At 30.9% G+C, this 16,299-nt stretch overlaps 1 protein-coding gene across 3 annotated transcripts in view; it reads left to right on the forward strand.

Moving 5' to 3' along the window:
* Nucleotides 1–16,299, forward strand: part of LOC139514538 (probable Na(+)/H(+) antiporter nhx-9) — a 65,525-nt gene that overhangs the window by 27,085 nt on the left and 22,141 nt on the right. For all 3 annotated transcript variants that reach the window (XM_071303902.1, XM_071303903.1, XM_071303904.1), the window contains exons 5-14: nt 484–525; nt 1,096–1,167; nt 2,631–2,712; nt 3,450–3,477; nt 9,095–9,204; nt 12,030–12,105; nt 12,637–12,719; nt 13,345–13,456; nt 13,835–13,916; nt 14,516–14,611. In XM_071303902.1, the coding sequence (XP_071160003.1) occupies nt 484–525; nt 1,096–1,167; nt 2,631–2,712; nt 3,450–3,477; nt 9,095–9,204; nt 12,030–12,105; nt 12,637–12,719; nt 13,345–13,456; nt 13,835–13,916; nt 14,516–14,611 (783 nt within the window). The remainder of the gene's footprint in view (nt 1–483; nt 526–1,095; nt 1,168–2,630; nt 2,713–3,449; nt 3,478–9,094; nt 9,205–12,029; nt 12,106–12,636; nt 12,720–13,344; nt 13,457–13,834; nt 13,917–14,515; nt 14,612–16,299) is intronic.

The following is a 16,299-nucleotide window of genomic DNA, read 5'->3' on the forward strand; positions in this document are numbered from 1 at the left end:
CACAAGTATGACGGTAATGATAATTATTTGAGACCTCTGACAACTCGGGATAAGAACATTTTGACGAATCACGGTAAAATTTAAACCAATTCAACCCCTAAGGTAGCCGAAAATGACCGTTTGGCACCTGACAGTTAAGGGCATTACTACCCTCATTAAATGAAATAAAAATCAGAATACACTGAATATCTTTCAGATTTTTTTTTAACTTGTTTAAAATAAACATAATTTCTGGTCAGAATATTTTCAAAATTAAACCTGGATTTATAGCTAGTTAGACCTCTCACTTGTTTAAAAGTCACATAATATTTGATTGAATTGAAAACAAATGTTTGAACAAAACTATCAGACATGGCAAATGGTTGCAAATATTTTTTTGTCTCTATTTTGACTCAATTACGCATTCTGTCATCCTGACAAATCTAGTGATAGTTGTCTAACTAATATTCTGTGTTTATAAAAACTTTTCTTTCTATTTTGTAGTTTGCTAATCGTTATTGGAACTGCTTTTGGTGTTATATTTTTGTAAGTAAATAGGTTATAATTAGTTTTGTATTGTGTCCAATTTGTTTGTCACAATTTGTAAAATTTTACAATATTTTGTTATTACAATAAGCTGAGTTACAGGAAAGATATTTCTGTTTCCAGTGATGATATGGTATAGTAGCTTTATATAGCAAATAAAGAGATGTGGTATGATTGCAAATAATACATTAGTCTGCCTGAGTCCAAATGATGTATTGAGCACTTAGAGATTACCATGCAGTCTTCAAAATTATTTTTTTTGTTTCATTCCTAAAGGGGCTAAGGAATGGATTTGAAAATATATAAGAATGCCATGGGCCTCTCTCTTCTGTAAGAGGTAACCTTGGTTAATAGGAAAATTAAGGAATAAGATGCAACTTCCAATGAAACAGCTACCGTCATAAATCATTATAGAAAAAAGTTAAACATCAAGACATTTACAGTAAGTAAAAAGATCAGCAGAATAAAAAACAGAGAGAAAAATTTACACATCAGGAATAATTTATTGTAAAAATTATACATTGTTTGTCAGCTTGTAAAATATTTTAATTGTTTTTTTTTCCTTTTCAGCTTGACTGGGATTTCAGAAAAATTGCCAGAATTTTTTACACCAGATACCTTCTTCCATTTTCTTCTTCCACCGTATGTATTTTATTTACATGAGTAAATTATAGTATAGTACATGTGATTTAATCTAAGGATATTCTGAGATATGCACAAAAATGGTTTTTATTCACAACAAAAATGATAAATAGATAAAAAGTTGCAATGTATTTTATAATTTACTCCAGGGCTGCCTAAGAAAAATTACTATCAATATTTTGAAACATGACTGAGAAATTTTAGAATTTCATTCATGGTTGATTTTTCTTAAGGTTAGAACACAAAGTTATACCTTCATAATTTTCTACTTATAGCTAGAACAAAATTGCACAGTTACCAGTAATTGGTGTATACTTAATTTTGATACTTTTCCCTCAGGGATAGTGTAGAAAAGTAATTTTTTCCAAGAGATAGAAAAAAGTATCAATTCATTTTTCACACTTTCTGCATAATTTATGTTTTCAGTTACTATATTGAATAGAGAGAAAGTGTAAACATAGCAAATATGATTAACAAAACAGGACCTAAATTTAAGTCAACATGGCAGAAAACTCCAGTCAAGGAGAAATTGTTATTGAATGAAGTTTTTACCGATTCGTACAGGTTTTTTTCCACAGAAAACTGTAATAGAGAGAAACTGTAGATAGACAAAATGATTAGCAAAACAAGATCTACAAATAAGTCAACATTGTGGAAATAATTATAGGAGTTATTTAAATAATGTTATAAACTATATTAGATAAAGAGAAAGAAAGATTTTACCACTGCATCAAGTTTGATACGATATTTATCCACTCTAGACATTTAAATTTTTGAATTTAAAATGCGAGGCTCGCAGAGTGTTTTAAATATTTAAAATTTAACTGTCGAGAGTGGATAAATATCATATTACACTAGATTTGGTGGTGGAATCTGTTTCTCTAATGATTTTTAAACAATATGCAGATCAATTCAATACTTCTTTTCAAATGATCAGCAAAAAGATGTGTTCTTTCTATGTGAGGTCATCAGGCATGGTTGCCTTTTTTCCTGCCGTCACAATAGGAAATTCAGAGGAAAGCAAGAAAATTCAACGTCAAATCGAATTTTTGACCAATGAAGAACTGAGATCAAACGATCCACACATTCATTAAATAAAAATAATCAACATGTCAGGAAAGGGATAAATTGTGTAGGAGTTAGAGAAAACTAATTATCAAACAAGACAGTCAACTATTTATTATAGGAGTTATTTCCCTGGAACGAAGTTTTTTACTCATGTTCGTTTTTAAAAATCTATCTGTCACAAGGCCAACAATCATAAGTTGACTCATTTTTGGAGATTTTGCCTATGAATGATGAGTTTTACCTATCTTTTTTGTGTTTTGGCAAAAACAATCGGATCAAGTCTTATTTAATGTGTCTTTTAATTGCAGTGTATCATTTTTTTCCAAAAATGTTTAAGGAGCCATATTGTAACATTTATCTAACAGTTTTACCTCTAATTGTTCACTTTTTTTCAGTATAATTTTAGAAGCAGCCTTCAGTTTATACGACAGAACATTTCTACATAACTTAGGAAGTATTCTCATATTTTCAGTAATTGTAAGTTATCTGAATTTTATTGAAAAAACACCTGAATTCTTGCTCCAATATGTTGTGTTTGAATAAAATGAAAAATAATAATTAAACATATATATGGCAAAAATAAATAAAGATATATACATGTATTTATTGATTGATACATGGTAATTGCATGGTCTCTGAAATAAGATAAGTACATCAGACAGATACAAGCAGAGTTCAAGGGTTTGTGATTGGTTGATGACGTAGTCAAATATTATCAGGTACTCAAATGTATAATGATGACTCACAGATCAGTTTTCAGTTTCAGTCTGTTTCATCAACAGATTTTTTAGCAGCCTTGGAGTTAATTTTTGTTCATTTGCATATACATTTGTGTAATGACAATTTATAGATCAAATTAGCATGAAAATTGTATGTATCTGGTCTTCTGTTGGAATGCCTTTACATCTGTAATTGATTTATCAGTTTGAAATAACCACATAAAGATGGAATTTATGTATTATTCCAGTTGACTAATTTTGAAGTAATTAGGATGAAGGCTTAGGCATTCTACCAAATTGATATGATTGCAGCTTTCTATATTAAGATTTTGTGAAATAATATGAAGCAAAATTGGCAGTGTGTATTGTAAGACACTTTAAAACGACGTACAAAAGAAATAAAAAAAATCACTGGGTCCAGGTATAACATGGGTTTAATCATGATTTTAGTATGTTTAGCATGTTTTAATCGATGATTATTTTTGATAATTTCAGGGAACATGTTGTGCTGCTTTTACTATAGGTAAGGAAATATTGTATTTAGATAGATTTTGTTGAAGAAATTTCTTGTTTTTATACGACCGCTAAAAAAATTTGTGCATCGTATAATGCTATCATGTCGTCTGCGTCGTCGTCCAAAGATGCGTTTGTTTCCGGACAATAACTTTAAGTGAATGGATCTGTATTAATTTTTACCAGAAGGTTCAATACCACTAAAGGAAAGTTGGGATTGATTTTGGGGGTTATGGTCTCAACCAGCTGGTCCCAACAGTTTAGGAATTAGAGGCCAAAAAAGGGCCCAAATAAGAATTTTTATACGACCGCAAAATTTAAAAAATTTTTCGTCGTATATTGCTATCACGTTTGCGTCGTCGTCGTCGGGGTCGTCGTCGTTGTCCGAATACTTTTAGTTTTCGCACTCTAACTTTAGTAAAAGTGAATAGAAATCTATGAAATTTTAACACAAGGTTTATGACCACAAAAGGAAAGTTGGGATTGATTTTGGGAGTTTTGGTCCCAACATTTTAGGAATAAGGGGCCAAAAAGGGCCCAAATAAGCATTTTCTTGGTTTTCGCACTATAACTTTAGTTTAAGTTAATAGAAATCTATGAAATTTTGACACAAGGTTTATGACCACAAAAGAAAGGTTGGGATTGATTTTGGGAGTTTTGGTTCCAACAGTTTAGGAATTAGGGGCCAAAAAAGGGCCCAAATAAGCATTATTCTTGGTTTTCGCACAATAACTTTAGTTTAAGTAAATAGAAATCTATGAAATTTAAACACAAGGTTTATGACCATAAAAGGAAGGTTGGTATTGATTTTGGGAGTTTTGGTCCCAACAGTTTAGGAATAAAGGGCCCAAAGGGTCCAAATTAAACTTAGTTTGATTTCATCAAAAATTGAATAATTGGGGTTCTTTGGTATGCCGAATCTAACTGTGTATGCAGATTCTTAATTTTTGGTCCCGTTTTCAAATTGGTCTACATTAAGGTCCAAAGGGTCCAAAATTAAACTTAGTTTGATTTTAACAAAAATTGAATCCTGGGGGTTGTTTAATATGCTGAATTTAGAAATGTACTTAGATTTTTAATTATTGGCCTAGTTTTCAAGTTGGTCCAAATGGGGGTCCAAAATTAAACTTTGTTCATCAAAAATTGAATAAATGGGTTCTTTTTTATATGCCAAATCTAACTGTGTATGTAGATTCTTAATTTTTGGTCCAGTTTTCAAATTGGTCTACATTAAGGTCCAAAGGGTCCAAAATTAAACTAAGTTTGATTTTAACAAAAATTAAATTCTTGGGCTTATTTGATATGCTTTATCTAAATATGTACTTTGATTTTTGATTATGGGCCCAGTTTTCAAGTTGGTCCAAATCAGGATTCCATATCAAGTATTGTGCAATAGCAAGAAATTTTCAATTGCACAGTATTGCACAATAGCAAGAAATATCTAATTGCACAATATTGTGCAATAGCAATTAATTTTCAATTGGAGTTATCTTTCTTTGTATAGAATAGAAGTTGATAATATATGTTGGAAATTTGCCAGACATGACTATGATGTCATTTTCTATTTTTATTTGCCAATAACTTTATGTAAATAACTTCATTGGAAATTTGCCAATATAAAATGTTGCTGATGAAGCTTTTTTTCCTTATCTTATCTAAAATGTTTTTAGATAATGTATGTTGGACATTTGCCAGACATGAATGACTATGATGTCATTTTCTATTTTTATTTGCCAATAACTTTATGTCAATAACTTCATTGGAAATTTGCCAATATAAAATGTTGCTGATGAAGTTTTTTTTTATTGTTTTATACAATATAAAAGAAGAAATCTTTAATTGTTTGTAAAATCTTGACATTTGTTTTGTGTAAAAAAAAACATGTAATGTCACAATCCAAATTCAGAGCTGTATCACGCTTGAATGTTTTGTCCATACTTGCCCCAACTGTTCAGGGTTCGACCTCTGCGGTCGTATAAAGCTGCGCCCTGCGGAGCACCTGGTTGTAGTTTGCAGACAATAACTTGTGTTTAAGTGTATGAATCTCTCTGATATTATACCACAAGTTTCCATACCACAAAGGAATGATTAGGATTGACTGGGGGGGGGGGGGGGGGGGTTATGGTTCAAACCATTTAGGAATTAGGGTAAAAAAAGCGTGAAAAAGTAGGTTTTTCTGGTTAATGGACAATTAAGACAATTTAAAAGCAGTGTAAGGGAGGTTCTCCAAATACATTTAAAATACAATATTGTGTATGTTTGGATTTACCTCCCTTACACTACTTGTAAATTATGTATAAAGAAATGTCAGGTTTTGGACTATTTGCAATATAAAAAAGTTTGGGGGGAGGGGGTTAATAGGTGACAGCATAGTGTATTGCTCAAAAGCGAAAAAAGGGGGGAAACATTTTTTTGAGGGCAGGGTTGGGGGTGGTGGTCAATTTGCAACAGCATAGTTGCAGAAAAGCCAAAAAAAAAGGGGGTTACCTTTTTTTTTTGGGGGGGGGGGGTCAATTCGCAACAGCATAGAATATTGCACAAAAGCAAAAAATATATAAATTCAAATCATATAACCAATTTGAAGTTCTTTGACTGTAGTTATTCTGTGTCAGAAACCTATTATGTGTCAAATATTTAATTACAATCCAAATTCAGACCTGTATCAAGCGTGAATATTGTGTCCATTTTTGCACCAACTGTTGAGGGTTGGACCTCTGTGGTCCTATCCAGCTGTGCTCAGCAAAGCAATTTACCGGTATTTAAGTACAGCTCTTTATAAGAACCAGGCAGAGTGCCATATACATGTGATATATGGGAGGTTCCAGATTTTATCTATAATTGGACTAATAGAAGCAATAAATGAATAAAGCTCAAAAAATAATTTTTAGTGTGAAAATATGAGTGGTTGCCATGGTAACGGACACACTATTTTTGGGTTGTTAAGCATTGTAAAATCATTAAAAAAATCAGCTATATCACCACATTTTAGAGCCTGATTATGAATAGAATCATGCATTTTTCATTAATTTCATATGTAACATTTATACAAATTGGTTTAAGCTTCATTTTAGTGAAGATTGCATGTCAACCAAGTTTGTATATTTTTTGAAAAATTTTGCGAAAAAATGCATATTTTCAACATTTCTGAAATTGGGATTTTTTCGAAATTATCAAATTTTCTCAGGTGTTTTTAAAAAAAAGTGCAAATGTGTACAGAATAGTTAGCACTGTAGTAATGAAGTTTGGATACTACTTTACCAAATTAAATAGAAAAATGCATGGGATTTTTTTTAGTTTTATCACCATAGCAACCGATTTTTTCCTTGGAAACAGAGTTTTTATTTGCAGAATATTGCAGTTTTAGAGCTTAAATGTCCTGAATTGTTTTATAACCAATAAGAAAATACATAAAAGCCAACTCAAACTTTAAATTACTATCGTCAAGTGTTGTTGACTTCAATTTTTACCACGGAAACACATATTATCCATAGCAACATCCACTTAAAAACTGCAAAAATAGAAATTTATGTAAAAAATACATAAATAGAGGGTGTTTATTTTCAAATTGGAATATGGCTTCATTCTTTGCTTCACTCACAGTCTTGTCTGGGTTTTTTTCCCTTCAGATTGTTCAATAAATGTAATATATAATGTAACATTGGGGTTGGAGGGGGGGGGGGGGGGAGGTGGTAGGGGGGTATGTTGATTTTTTTAAATGTTGCATACAAGTAGATACTTAAAAAGATAATTGCATTTGGTCGGACTTTGTTCCGAGTTCATCATCTGATTATCAATTTTTGGAAGTTAGCAGATGATGAACTTCATGGGTTTACAATAACTGGGCCAACCTGGCTTATGGCAAGGCAAGATAGATATGGCCCTAACAATTGTAAGAAAATTCTTAATTTCTTATGGCACACACCCGTCTAAGATGTTATTCCAGCATTAATCACAAAATTGACCTGTAACATAATATTAACAAACCAATAATAGAATCATTTGGTCAAAGCATTTCTAAACTGAAACTTAAGTGTGATGGATGGACGGATAGACGGACAGGCAAATTGAACACAATTTAAGTTGGTGGTGACTTAAAAAAAATAATAATAGTCAATTGTTGATCGCTTATATCAGAAGTCCAGTATAATGGAATCCTCTTTAAATATACATGTAGCTATTAACATATCATTAATAACTCCTTTGTTGTACTACTATCCCGAAATTAAAATTCAGGATCTCCGAGATGGACAAATAGAATACATCTGCTAAGTTGGAATTGTGCTAATCCCGGTAAAATAATTATGCTATTACTGGCAAGATTATCATATCAAAATTATCAAGCAAAATAATTGTATCAATTATGAATTATTCCTTACTATGCGTCTTTCTACATACATCTCATAAGTTCAAGATTCCGATAACATTATATCTTGTTTTGTGTGTGTGTGTGTGTGTGTCAAAAGGAAGGTTGGGATTGATTTTTGGAGTGTTGGTCACAACAGTTTAGGAATTAGGGGCCAAAAAGAGCCCAAATAAGCATTTTCTTGGTTTTCCCACTATAACTTTAGTTTAAGTAAATAGAAATCTATGAAATTTTTACACAAGGTTTGTGACCACAAAAGGAAGGTTGGGATTGATTTAGGGAGTTTTGGTTCCAACAGTTTAGGAATTAGGGGCCAAAAAAGAGCCCAAATAAGCATTATTCTTGGTTTTCGCATAATAATATTAGTATAAGTGAATAGAAATCAATAAAACTTAAACACAAGGTTTATGACCACAAAAGGAAGGTTGGGATTGATTTTGGGAGTTGAGGTCCCAACAGTTTAGGAATAAGGGGCCAAAGAGGGGCCCAAATAAGCATTTTTCTTGGTTATCGCACCCTAACTTCAGTATAAGTAAATAGAAATCTATGAAATTTAAACACAAGGTTTGGGATTGATTTTGGGAGTTTTGGTCCAAACGGTTTTGGAATAAGGGGCACAACGGGTCCAAAATTAAACTTTGCTTGATTTCATCAAAAATTGAATAATTGGGGTTCTTTGATAACTATGCTGAATCTAAACATGTACTTAGATTTTTCATTATGGGCCCAGTTTTCAAGTTTGTCCAAATTGTGGTCCAAAATTTAACTTTGTTTGATATCAACAAAAATTAAATCCTTGTGGTTCTTTGATATGCTGAATCTAAACATGTACTTAGATTTTTGATTATAGGCCCACATGTAATACATTAATTAATTAATTATTATTTAAAAAGAGGAGACAAGCTTTTTCCATAAAACAAAGCTTTGAATTCACTTTACTTAATTCTTATAAGTTGGTAAATTCTAATTTCATTTTCTATCTTTTTTGCCTTAGACAAATAACAGATTAGTCAAAATTAAAATACATTTTTACATTCTGGTTTGTTAAAATTGATGTATCAATTGAACCAGCAATTGAACCAGCTTAATAGTGCACTTTCATCAAAACTGCTCAAGTTTTTCAATGTACTTGTATTTTTGATACACCAGTTATAAATGCCAGCATGTCTACAGGAAAATAATAGTATCAATAAGTAAATTCTCATTGGCAATCATACCACAACTTGCTATTTTATATTGATTGTATTCTTTGTTGTATTTTCAGGTTTATGTTTGATTGGTTTACATAAAGCAGGTGCTATGGAAGATATAGATGTTACACCTATACAGCTTTTAGTCTTTAGTGCTCTAATAGTAGCTGTAGACCCAGTTGCAGTGAGTATATGAAGGGTCAACACTTGGTACACAGTTATCGTCCTTTGATTTTCGTTGTCCACGAATATAGTCCTTAGTGTGGACAGTGTGTTACTTGCCAATTTTTGTTATACTCCTTCCAAATTTATTTCTCCATGTTTTATGCCTCATATAACAAGTTGGGGGGTGAAATGACACTTTAAAAAAATTTGGTTCATAAATATTAATGTAAAATAGTGATTAGGTCCAGCTGAAAAAGGTCAAAAATTAGCACTTTGGAAGCTGTCAGAAGATTTCAAGACTCCCTTAACATAAAATTGTCCATATTTTGAGTTAGAGCTGATGAAGTTTTCTATAACTTTGATATAATTTGTCCCAAAAGTAGTACAACACACTGTAAAAATATTATTGAGAAAGCGCAGGTGGGATTTTTTTAATTTTCATTTATTGTCGAAAAGAAATGCACTACAAAATAACTGTGTACTCAGACCTAAGAGGTGAGATCAGGAAATATAGAATCTGTACTTTGGCAACTTCCCTGCATGATTTGATGGTGTCAATTTGTCAAATAGCATAAAACTAAAGGATTTAAACTTTTATTTGATAGAATTTCTGCAAAAATGACCAATTTTGGCATTATATGGTCAAAATAAGCATTTCATAGATTTTTCAATTTTGATGCATAAGTGCCATTCTGACTTTCTATCTGACATGTTTTCATGTGTCAATTTTTGTGTTTCTATGCTTTAATCCTGTTGTATTACTCATTTGTGAACTCTAAATCTACAGAAAAGAAGATTATCTCAGACAATATGAGCAAAATGCGTTGTATAAATGACCCTCGTCTAACGCCCTGTTTGGATCAAGTTAAATGTGAGGAGCATGGCACATAAAAGTTGAATTCCATAATAAAGACCTCACTAAATTTGTATAAAAAGCACTTAACAATGTCTTTTGTACCTGTTTCATTTCACATATTTTTTTTACTTCTGTAGGATAGCATGTGGTTCAAATATAAGCCTGTTGAGACTAAAATTGCATGCAAGTTTTTCACTAAAAAGTGAAAAATCTTTGTATCAGACCATACTATCTGCTAAAAAAGTTGAATGTAAGAGCCTTTTTGTGCTCAGATTTATTGTATCATGTCACCTGAGTATAGAAATGATAGAAAAGACAATTTTTTTTATTTCCTATAGCTTCAATATGCATTTTTAAATGTAAATATGTGCTACGGCCTAAATTGACCCTAAATTATTTTTAGTCTTACTTGGCCTAAGACCCTTTCAAACTAATATGATATGTTATTTGTAAGTTTTCTTTCCATTTAAAGTACATTAAATACATATGTAAGGATTATTTATAATCAAAAAGCTTCACAAATTTAAAATTGCTGGAAAATATTACATGTTCATGTAAGGCCCCCCTTCATTGGAAAACCTCCATTTTTAGGCACAGGCTCATATAAATTTGACTTTTGAATAATTATGCTAAGTCTGATATATCAAATGAGTACTCTATTGCTTTAAATACATGATATATTATATATTAAGGCATTTTAAAAGTATTTTTTTGCAATATTTTAATTTTAAAAGCCCCAAATGTTGATAGTTGAAATTTCTCAATTTTAACGTCTAAATTTAACACGCAAAGTTGAATATAGAATTAATCATATTGTCTTTAATATATATCCTATGACTATGAAACTTTGTAAGCAGTCTTATAATATATTAAGATTTAGTCATACCAAGTTTTATTAAGATTGGTCAATTTTTTCTATACTATTAGGTCCAAGTACACAGTTATCGTCCTTTGATTTTCGTTGTCCACGAATATAGTCCTTAGTGTGGACAGTGTGTTACTTACCAATTTTTGTTATACTCCTTCCAAATTTATTTCTCCATGTTTAATGCCTCATATAACAAGTTGGGGGGTGAAATGACACTTTAAAAAAATTTGGGTCATAAATATTAATGTAAAGTAGTGATTAGGTCCAGCTGAAAAAGGTCAAAAATTAGCACTTCGGAAGCTGTCAAAAGATTTCAAGACCCCCTTAACATAAAATTGTCCATATTTTGAGTTAGAGCTGATGAAGTTTTCTATAACTTTGATATAATTTGTCCCAAAAGTAGTACAACACACTGTAAAAATATTATTGAGAAAGCGCAGGTGGAATTTTTTTAATTTTCATTTATTGTCAAAAAGAAATGCACTACGAAATAACTGTGTACTAGGACCACTTGTGGAGGAAGACATTTTTGTCACATTTTCATAATTATTAGATCATATTTTGTTTAGACTAAATCCCTTAAGTGTTAGAATACAAAATTGTGATTTATTGATTTGTTGGCGTTTTAAAGCACTCGCTCACATTTTGTCGGTCAGACAGAGTTTGGGATACACTGGACATCTCTCCATCTAAGTCATAATTTGTAAAAGTAAACCATTATAGGTCAAAGTACAGTCTTCAACACAGAGCCTTGGCTCACACCAAACACCATATTTATGTAACACAAGATACATGCACTAACATTAACATAATGTAATTCTATTTTTGTATGCAACTATTTTTTCAATCTAACCTGCAATCCTAATATTATGAAACAGAGTTATCCTTGTATAAAGTTTTTGGTTTGCCAGGATGTTCACAAATAAAACAAGATCTAGCAAACAACAATGTGATTATTACATTCAGCTGAAAGGATAAAAACAAAAAACCTTCAATAAGAGTGTTTATTATTTTGGGTTTACACACAATAAAATTTGTGATAGAATTTATTGGAAGACTGGTGAAAAGTTGAGATCCACAACATTTTCTCCAACACAATTGACTAACATATCTATTTCAGGTGTTAGCTGTATTTAATGAAGTTGGTGTAAATAGAGTTTTATACTTCCTTGTCTTTGGTGAATCTTTGTTAAATGGTATGTATGAATAAATAACTTATACTGAATGTTTAGAATTTTTTTTATTTTTTTATTTTTGCAGAAATTGCCACAGGATATCTTTCTCCAAATTATAACTTGTGTTTTAAATTTTAAACTCCTCCTAAAACTCTTTCCAGAATTAAATGCAACTCCTCAAAATCTTCATTTATAATGCTATTATACAACTCTTATTTTGTTTATGACCTGAACTATTTTTCCGTATGCAAATCATTGAATAAAGCTTTATCTGAGGTACCCTTTATGTGTTTGCGACTACTACTGAACCCCTTACTACAATGTACTGTAACTTTTGCAGAATCTTCACAATATGATACCATTGTTCACCACTTATTTTGTTTTGTTTTCTTGATATCTGAAATATTTTAAAGTTTCATTTACTAATCAGGAACTTTGCCTCTGCTTTATATCAGGGTAGTGGTATCATTTTGTCAGCTTTACTTGCTGTACCTCTAATTTTATATAGTGGTAGAAAATAAGAACACATATTAATAAATTTTTTGTTTACAGATGGCGTGACTGTAGTGTTGTACAATGTATTACAGTCTTATAACAGTATAGATTTACAAGGGGGATCAATCACTTATAAGGAGGTAAGGTGTAAATTTGTAGTATAAACTATTTTAATTGTGTTCTAAGACGCTGATGATACAGAAATGAGCTGCAGTTCTAGTCAGTTTTGCAGGAATGTACAATCACATTAAAATCCGCTGTTAGTTGTTGCTACTATACCTTCTGTAGCATATCACAACATCAGGTTTTAATCAAATAGCAGAAACCTATGAAAATGAAAGTATTGACAATGAAAAAGAGATTCAAAGAATACCAAAGGGACATTGAAGCTCATAAGTTGAAAATAAAATGACAAAGGCCATAGCTAAAAAAGGGGAAAAGACAAACAGACTAAATAAAGTACACAAAAAAAACTTAGAAAACTAAAGACTGAGCAACACTAACTTCATTAAACATACAAATAATCGTCAATACATGAAAACTGGTACCCATAAAAACAAATGCTTCCACAGTATGTGCATAGGTTGTACATTCTTATATAAAGAACAACTTTTCACAAGAAAAATGAGTGTTGAACAGGTGAATTTGACAGTATTTTGCAATGACAATACTTGAATAAGATGAGGTGAAGAGTATACATCAATGAACTTTGATTACAAACAATGTACATTTAGGCTATTAATGTTTTATATATTTGTTTTCCAGGTAATATTAGGAATAGTGAAATTTTTTGTTGTATGTATTGGTGGTTTGGCTATAGGTGTAATATGTGGGATTCTATCATCGATACTTACCCGGTTTACTGACAAAGTTAAAGGTAAGAGATCACCATGGTTAATTAACAGTAACCCAAACATGTATACAAAGAGTATGACAAATAATAAATACTTTTGTTTTGATACGCCATCTGTAAGATTTAAGTTAAGAAAATGATGTAGGATAGTTGTGCAGATGATAACGATTCTGAGCTGAAGAATTCGTATCTTGTCAATCTGATGTTCATTTGACCTTGACCTCATTTTCATGGTTGACTAGTCAACATGAAGGTTTTGCAATCAGGTTTGTTTTCAGGTACTATAGCCCTTGTTTGTCAAAATACTCAGGTTAAACATTAAACATACCTGGAGTTCTGGGATAACACTTAAATTTTATGTTGATGTTGTTATACCCAAAAAATATAATATATCTGTTTCAGTTGTTGAACCTGTAGCCATATTTGGTATGGCTTATTTAGCCTTTATTTTAGCAGAAATGTTCCATTTCTCAGGAATTATAAGGTAAGCTAGATTTTCTGCAATATTTACAAATTTAACTTTTCCAACTTTTATTGTTAAAAGTAATTTTTCCGACTAATTGGTTTTATTTGATGAATATCTGCCATACTGATACTGAAATTAAAAAAATACGTTTGTATTTTGGGCATGAGTTTGTCCCATATGGTTGGATATTACCAAGAAATTCAAGTTTCATGAGATGTTTTAAAGAATCTACGTATGTCATACTCATAATTTACTTAGCCTGCAGTACTAGTCTATGATTGGAGCATCTAGTTAATGTAACATACATCTTCATAATTGTCATACAATTAAACAAAATACTTACATACAAGAAAAGAAGTGTTCAATTGTTTCCTTTTCAATTTTTTTGAAGTATAATGTGCTGGTTTGTAATACACATATTTTTCTACTACAATTAAAATCTACAAAATTTAGCATCTTACAAAAAAAAAGTGAATACAAAGATAAAAAGTAGAGCCAATTCAAATGCCTAGCAAGGAAGAAAATGAAGGTTATACAAGACATACTTTTTATGTTTTGAAGTAGTCTGCTAATTTGTCAATGTAAAACTGTTTGTTTATATACCTCTATGTTTGTAGCATAATAGCCTGTGGTTTAATACAAGTGGCATATGCCTTCAACAACTTAAACAGGAAGTCCTGCACAGCAATAAAATACTTTACCAGAGTTATGAGGTAATTTTTAAGGTTTATGTTGCATCAATATACTTCTCATCTTATACTCTTTTCCGAAAGCTTAGTCAGGCGGAAATAACAAAAAAATGAAACTCTTTGTTAGAGAAGGCAAAAAAGGCCAAATTGGTAAATTTGAATTGTTTACATTTGTTTCTATGTGCTTTTAAAGTTAAATGAATGTGCATTACTAAGGATGTTAAGCACATTATGTACCAGTATGTGTTTTTACTTAAATTTTGGTATGGAGCATTGAGTTATTTCTTAACGTTAATTTTTTTTTTTCTTCAATTCTTTATTACTTTAAGCACATTATGCTTATCAGTGCAATAAATACAAATACATTTCTATAACACAACATGACATAATACATCAGAGAAGCAAATAAATATCAAGTATTGACCAATAACAGTTCGGTCCTATGATTAAGTGCATAAAACAAGATTTTACACAAATTACGCAAATCTTTTACATTTTCATTATACACAATTTTTCACAAAACAGTTGATTGTGGTTGGTGCAAATACATGTGGATGCTTTTTGTGCATATGCATATTCCACTGAAAAAAATCCAAAGAAAGATTATAAATTGATCTTTTTAAAGCATTAATAAGCATCTCTGCCTCCACTACAGTTTTTTTGGGGAAAATCCCCAATATAGGCAATGACTATCAGAAAGAGAAACACCTTTTTATGTTAAGAGTGTCTGAGTTGACTATTCTGTCTTGAAATATATGGGTCAAGTGAAATACCCGTTTGTCATGAGTCATAACAACAGAATAGGTGTGTGTGGGTGAATAACAAATTTTTACTTTTTTATTAAGTACTTGACAATAGATTTTTCTGGTGGAATTTAAAAAGTGCTAACCAAAAAAAAACTTCCTTTTGTGTGTGTGTAATTTAGAATAATTAAATAATTTGAACTTTCCAAAATTCCACTTGAAAACCGATCAGACAATAGTTTTAAGTTGACCAAATGCATAAAACTACATTAAATGGTGCTAGTAGATACATTTGTAGTTTATTTAAGCTGGCATATAAGGATCATAATGATGCTATGTGGATACATTTATTGGTTTTCAAGAGCTAAATTGACAGCAGCTAGTAATCACTACAATGGCTTCTAGTTTTACCACTATCAAAATTAAGTGGCATAAGGGGAGATAATTTTGGTTTAGTAGAATCCTGACTGAACTATCATCTGTGATCATTTGATATACATTAAGTAGTTTTGATATTGATTGAATTAGAAAAAGTACAAAATACCCCAAATCAACATGAACTACTGATAAAAATTATCAACAGACAATTGAGAAAGATTGGTGTACCTCTATCAACAGAGCAAATTATTTACAATAGATTGTATGACTAAATGGTGATGTATGTTTAATCTTTTCAATAGCAATCTAATTACAGCTTTTTAGTTGAAGTGGAGTGTCATAGACATAGTTCATGTAAAACCATATTAAAATCATAACATAAATCATTTTTAAATCCAAATTTCTTCTTATTAAAATCCATTTACTCTATGTATTGTTTCTAATGGCCTCTTAGGCTTGCAAGTAAATCATGAAAATATCCTCTTTTCTGTCATCTTGCAATCATCTCAGATATTAAAATTTGGAAGATTCAGGAATGAAATATATGAGATATTGTGTGAAACCTTGTCATTAACAGTACATACAGTACAT

This window comes from Mytilus edulis, chromosome 3 (assembly GCF_963676685.1).
Source record: "Mytilus edulis chromosome 3, xbMytEdul2.2, whole genome shotgun sequence".
NCBI lineage: Eukaryota > Metazoa > Mollusca > Bivalvia > Mytilida > Mytilidae > Mytilus > Mytilus edulis.